General features: G+C 46.7%; 1 protein-coding gene across 3 annotated transcripts; it reads right to left on the bottom strand.

The window, feature by feature from the left end:
• Position 1: 1 nt before the first annotated feature.
• rrp9 (ribosomal RNA processing 9, U3 small nucleolar RNA binding protein) lies at positions 2–6047 on the bottom strand. 3 transcript variants are annotated; one of them, XM_077004750.1, is made up of 16 exons: positions 5863–6047; positions 5692–5751; positions 5312–5397; positions 5109–5227; positions 4870–4937; positions 4627–4668; positions 4403–4529; positions 3984–4108; positions 3414–3506; positions 2904–3004; positions 2610–2744; positions 2368–2427; positions 1985–2130; positions 1178–1257; positions 603–676; positions 2–222 (listed from the first exon to the last, which is right to left on the bottom strand). In XM_077004750.1, exons 1-16 carry the CDS (start codon positions 5899–5901, stop codon positions 111–113), a joined length of 1467 nt encoding a protein of 488 aa, XP_076860865.1. In that variant the 5' UTR covers positions 5902–6047; the 3' UTR covers positions 2–110. The 3 variants fall into 3 exon arrangements, with proteins under 3 accessions (XP_076860865.1, XP_076860856.1, XP_076860875.1); XM_077004741.1 differs by having other exon boundaries at positions 2368–2430; positions 5863–6043; XM_077004760.1 differs by having other exon boundaries at positions 2368–2430; positions 5859–5884.
• Between the last annotated feature and the right edge of the window lie 369 nt (positions 6048–6416).

Raw genomic sequence — 6416 nt, 5'->3', positions numbered from 1 at the left:
CTGAAATGTCATCTTATATTTCTGTAAATGACAATGTATTGTCACATAATGGAGTAAAAAAAAAAAAAAGAAAAAAATGATAAATCATCAAAAACAACCCAAACAGCTCTTCAGAGTGTGTGTGTGTGTTGCTGCTGCGCCTCGGCCTCCTTGCTCTGTCTTTTGAGAGGAATGATGTAGAGTCCGTTCTTGGCGTCCTTTATCCTGCACCAGCGGCCCAGTCTAGCACACACCAAACACAGTGGCACGTTAGTGACCCACGCCAGCACCAACAGACATGAGTGGGGCTCCCCACAGGCACTGGTTAGGCTCTCAGATACACTGTACTCACATATGTAGTGAGTGCAAAGTTTTAATACTTGTTATTGCAATAGGCCAGCACTGCCTGAGAGGAAAGGAACTTGACAGAACTTGCACAGTGCACAAGCACCGCCATGTGGTAGGTTTGAGTCATTACATCCAAAGGAAAGAAATATAGTACACGCCTCAGCTATGATGAACTAGCATTAGGCATCATTGTAGTAAAACATTGACTAAGACACTAAGTTTTAAATATACCAAAGTTTCACTTCATAATGTGTTCATAAATGTAGGACGTTTACCTGTGTTCCTGCCCAACGCCAGCCACTAAGAACTTGCCTGAAGTCGAGAATTTCAAACTATTCACAAAACCAGGCTGAAAGAAAGAAGAATCGATGGAGAACATTTAGATGGAATATAAAACTGACTGACTGTTGGCTTCTAGTTACTAAACGGTCTTCAATCTAACCGCCTAAACCAAAGCCTCAATGAACAAACAATACATGGTTGTGTGCGTGCGCGTTTGGCTTGTGTTTTTTGTTTGGTGTTTTTGTGTATGTTTGTTTGGTGTGTTTTTTGTTAGTTTTTGTTTGGAGGATGCACAACCCTTTAACCCAGAGTCCCCGGCAAACAAGGCTCCTCTCCTGCCTTGTAAAGCTACGCTACACCATCCCCAGCCTAGCAGCCCAGTCTCACACTTATCCCACATCTCCAAGAGCTTCTGAACACTAGCGATAGGTCCACTAGATTAGGGGCTGAAACCAAACTGGGGAGGATATAGAATCTCCGAGAGGGCCGTCCACCTCCACAGTGTCCACAGCATAAAGGTTAGAGTAATATTAATCAGCTCCGCACGGAGATCTGAACACGCCCTCACCACGGGGACGCTGAAGAGCGGCTCCAGACCCCGGAAGCCACGCCCACACTTCCACAACTGCACCGCGGCATTATGGGAGCCTGCGGAAAGAGGAGAAGAGCGCAACGTTGTCATGGAAATGCGTACTCTCTCATAATGCGATGTTGTCATGGAAATGGGCACGCACTCATATGGAAACAGGGTGAAAGGGAAGCGGCTTGTAGAACAAACAGAGGAGCCTGGAGCAATGTACAGGGTACAGCACTGACCACAGTCCTGCTGCACTGGACAGTGTGTGTGTGGGGGGGGGAGGGAGGGGGGGAGAGAGAGAGAGAGAAAATACATGTGCGTGGGTGAGTAACTACGTATATATTAGTTACTCAAGGCATGCATATGCCGAAATATGTAAAATAAGAGTGTTTCGGTGCACATCTAGTGGTGTGTGTGTGTGTGTGTGTATACGTACCTGAGGCCAGGGTGTCAGAGGTGTGTGTGTACCTGAGGCCAGGGTGTCAGAGGTGTGTGTGTGTGTGTGTACCTGAGGCCAGGGTGTCAGAGGTGTGTGTGTGTGTGTGTGTGTGTACCTGAGGCCAGGGTGTCAGAGGTGTGTGTGTACCTGAGGCCAGGGTGTCAGAGGTGTGTGTGTGTGTGTGTGTACCTGAGGCCAGGGTGTCAGAGGTGTGTGTGTGTGTACCTGAGGCCAGGGTGTCAGAGGTGTGTGTGTGTGTGTACCTGAGGCCAGGGTGTCAGAGGTGTGTGTGTGTGTGTGTGTGTGTGTGTGTGTGTGTGTGTGTGTGTGTGTGTGTGTGTGTGTGTGTGTGTGTGTACCTGAGGCCAGGGTGTCAGAGTTGTGCAGTGCTGCCACTGAGGACACCCAGCAAGGCTCCTCCAGCCCCGTGTTGCCATGGAGACCGTGTGCCCGCTTCACAATGCTCACTGGTTTCTTCTTGCCCACAGACCAAACGCACAAGGAACTGGACACACACACACTCTCTTTAGGAGCTATACATACATACAGAGAAAACTAGACAGACACAAACACTCAAGGAAACACACACACACACGGAACTACACACATTCATGTGCTACCTTGTAAAAAATGTACAGCAAAGTACCATGTCAACAGCGATAGTTGTACTGAAGATGGTCATGTGATTTTTTTATTGCAACCAGTCAAGAAATCACATTCAAAGTGCTCAAAGAACACTTACCCATCATCACCACCTGACACCATGTGTTCTTCATTTATTAGCTGAACACAGTCAATGGAGCTTCTTCATAGACATGGAGAGAGCGAGAGAGCGCAAGAGAAAGAGAGCAGGAGAGAGGTGTGTTCTATAAGACACATTGTAGTTTAAGTGAACATAAAAGCATACATTTCTACACGTAGATCAGAGGCGGTTGGGCAGAAGTCATTGGTGCTGCTGGTCAATGTTGCCATCAGGACACTCACTCGTGTCCGTGGAAGACCAGCTGCGTCTCCTCTGCGATCTTCCAGATGCGGAGAGTGCGGTCTCTCCCGCCCGCAGTCACGCAGCGTTCCCGCCCGAGGCAGTCCAAAGCCGTGATCACGTCCTGGTGACCGAATCTACAGGCAAAACAGAAACAATACGTGAGCGTGCACACGCAATACCCACAAACAACCCAAACAGAACCAATCCCTCCCGTTTACGCTTCCAGGAGGAGGAGCCGTCCAGAATGACCTCACAGGCCACTCAACGCGTTAAAGGTCCGCGCCGGCACTCACAGAGTCTCCACGTAGGCGTTCTCGTCCACGTTCCACACCTTCACAGAGCGATCATGGGAGGCACTGTACAAGTCGTGTGTCCCTCTTCGGAAGGCCAGTCCCTGCCACAGAAGCAACTTGAGGTCTGACATCCGCTCACGGAATCACACAGCTGTTTTAGGATTTTAAATTCAGTTTCTTTGTGAAATTCGGTTATGTTTGTATAATTCACTTGTAAATCTTAATTTTTATTTTTAGAAAACCAAAACAAAACATGGTTCAGTTTCACTTTTGGATTTGGTGGTTACATCACAATATCCAGACATGTAGCTACATTTCCCAGTACCCACACACGCAGCGGCATTTAAGATGCGATGCAGCACCTTCTCAGTTTTCGGCATTATAATGTACGCTTGAGCACATAAAACTGAACTGCGCCTTCCAGCCGTTGCACAAAGAAGCGGCCCAGACGCAGAGTGAGGACCGCTGTAGCTTGAACACGGCCAGACGGCTGGAGCAGGGAGGGCTCACCGATACAGCGTCCTTGTGACCTGTGAACTTGTACAGGTGTTTGCACGTGGCTGCTTCCCAAACCATGATCAGCTTGTTCATGTCACCTGTGGACTGGTAAGGAGAGAAGTCGTTTTCATCCAACGTCACTTACGTATCTGCAACTGATCTGAAAATGTAACGTAGATGCCTGGTGTCTTGTTTTAGTCTGCACACCCACCTTCCCACTTATCTAGTGTTAATGGAAGCTCAGATTCTGCAGACCCCAAATGGTCCCGTTTGCACGTTTAAACGAGACCTTTAACAGCAGTCAGCACACCCCCGTCCTGACATGAACCCTTCCCACAACTAATGCAGACCAGTTTTGCAAATTTTGTACAACAGCAATCAATTGAAACAATTTAGACCATTTAAATTCGAGCTTACAGGACAACTAAATGTGAAAATGGTTGAAAAAGGTGTGTATTCCTTTTCTGCCCATTGCATTACATTCTTTAATACAGTCTAACTGAACATCAGTGGATCTGCCTTAGAAACATCTAAACAGTCATTCAGCTCAGCGTCCCGTTTCTTCCTAAAGTTCTTGCTCACCAGGTACTTGCCGTCTGACGAGATGGCCATGCACAGAACGTGCGCCGTGTGGCCGACGTGACGCTCCTCCGTCCCCTTCCTGCCTCCGCTGATCTTATGCACCTTCTTTCCGCTCTCCACATCCCCTAAAGCACACACACGGACACCACACACACACAGCGAGTCACACATGGATAGCCAGTCAGAGAGACAGATGCACAGGTGTCGGCACAGCCGACCAGACAGACAGCACACAAGCAGACAGACAGCTCTCAGCCTTCTCTTCCAGTAACAATGTAATACATACACCATTGCCAAATATATGTCTTTACATACTCAACCAACCCTCAGATCACTGAAATAGGGAGATGTAAAAAATGTGTAAAAAATGTGTGTACGATGTGTAAAAAACAGTTACCAGTCATATTTGTAATACTTACATTTGATGATGGAACAGTCTTTGGATGCCGAGAAGATGTGCTTCTCATCCGGAGTGATGACCAGACATGTGACGGACAGCTTGTGTCCCCTTAGCAACCGGATTTCAATAGGGTCTGGCGCTATGAACTGGACATCGGAGGAACAAAGAGACGCATCAGGACGTCAGGACGCAGACATTCAGCAGACAGTAAAGTTGTTGGGGAAACTAAACCTTTTTACTCACCTCACTGCCGATCTGCCTCTGCAACTTGCCTTTCTGCTCCAGCTGTTGAAAGGATGTGGGAAACAGTTACAGCTTTCATGGCAGAGCTAGGTGTTGGCAACACCAAGCACAGGGGTTCAAATCCCAGGAAGCATGTGAGCACACGTACGTAAGCAGATGTGCACTTGTTATACAGCGCAAACGTGAAATATGTACAGATCAAAAAATACAACTCCAGCACAAACACAGGTTAAGTCACCATACCACATCCTCCCGCAGTCGTCCTGCTACCAGGTCTGACTCGAAATCCTCCTCCTCCGCTTTCTTCTCCTCTGCAGCCCAAACAACACCTCTTAATTCAGGCAATACACAGCTTCGTCTGTGCTCCAAATGTTTTATTAATTTGCTTTTTGTCCATTAAGGATTTACATTTTCCGTCACACAGAATCAGCACTGGTGTACAGTCTCAGGCCAAAATAAACCTGGGCCAAAATCCCACTCGCCTTCTTCTCTCAGCTGTTCCAAGTAAAGTTTAGCCAATCTTAGCTTCTTCTCCTGAGGGGTTTCTTCTATCTCCTCCTCCACTTCGTTCTCTTTCCTTTTTCTACTCGGCGCCCCATCGCTGCTCAAAATAAGAGGTACGAGTCAGACATCCAATTGTACCCGCCGTCAATGTACAGTGAAATATGGAGTGAAATGTACTTACTTTTCGTTTTCTGATTCGCTAGATATCTCCTCGTTCAGTCGTCTGTTGAGTTTTTTTGGACGTGCTTTTGCACTGTCGTTATCAGCCTGAAAATACAACAGACCTTAACGAGTCAACCACCAATATCACCAATGTCCATTCACACTGACTAGCTAATGTAATGCGCTTGCCCTAACCCTTACAATTAACCGGCATAACCTTTACTTTGACTAAACATGGCAGGTTAACTATAACAACATTGCAGGTTAACTAGAATATTGTAAAGGAGATTTAGTATTCAATACTGAAACATCTTTCAGACAAGGCTACAACATAGCAATAGATATATGCAGGTTGCTAGATTAGCTAGCTAAAGCTAACTTTAGTCTAACTCAACCTACCTTTGGTTTTGAACGAGACAGCTTGTCACCTTTACTCAGAACCGCTGAGGCTTGCTTTTTCTTTATAAAGAAAGACATGATGAAGTGTAAACTATATTTTATCCTGTCCACTCGAATCTTTTAAATTAAACATTCATATTGGTTTCGTGTAACTATCACTAACTAACCCACATGGTTAATTTCCACATGTAACCTTCTTCGGTTCTTCATTTCAGAATGTCGTTTCAGTACTCTAACTCACTACTGCCACCTGTCGAAATGGAAAGAGTGCGAACGAGAACTACTGGTGAGATACGAGTCATTTCTACACTCCGTCTTTCTACACACACCAACATAACCGAAGTCAGTACCAACCAGCCTGGCTTTCAAATCTCTAAAAAACAAAGAGCATATCTAAAGAGAGGATCAAAACAGACAATGTGTGCCTGTCACAGCTATTCACTGTGACCGGCTTTGTGTGTGTGTGTGTGTGTGTGTGTGTGTGTGTGTGTGTGTGTGTGCGCGCGCGCGCGTGCTTGTGTGGGTGGATGAATGGGTGGGTGTGAGTGGGTGGTGGTGGAGGAGAGGGGGGGAGTGTGTGGGGGTGTAGAGCGTGCATCTTCTGTTATTCTCACTTTCACATGAATATGTGATTGACTGTTGCTACTGGTTACTTATCCCCGACACGCACACCACATAAACCCTAGCCAGCTGTTCTCTCTCTCTCTCTCTCTCTCTCTCTCTCT

The sequence above is a fragment of the Brachyhypopomus gauderio genome, chromosome 1, assembly GCF_052324685.1.
Source record: "Brachyhypopomus gauderio isolate BG-103 chromosome 1, BGAUD_0.2, whole genome shotgun sequence".
In the NCBI taxonomy this organism is placed as follows: Eukaryota; Metazoa; Chordata; class Actinopteri; order Gymnotiformes; family Hypopomidae; genus Brachyhypopomus; species Brachyhypopomus gauderio.
This window is presented reverse-complemented; position numbering and strand designations above follow the sequence as displayed.

Coding starts and splice junctions, on each gene's coding strand:
- rrp9 (XM_077004741.1), bottom strand. CDS start 5,901: ATGAAGAACCGAAGAAGGTTACATGTGGAAATTAACCAT. Junction 2,131..2,367: donor GTGTCAGGTGGTGATGATGG/GTAAGTGTTCTT, acceptor GTGTGTGTCCAG/TTCCTTGTGCGTTTGGTCTG. Junction 677..1,177: donor CGCTCTTCAGCGTCCCCGTG/GTGAGGGCGTGT, acceptor TCTTTCTTTCAG/CCTGGTTTTGTGAATAGTTT.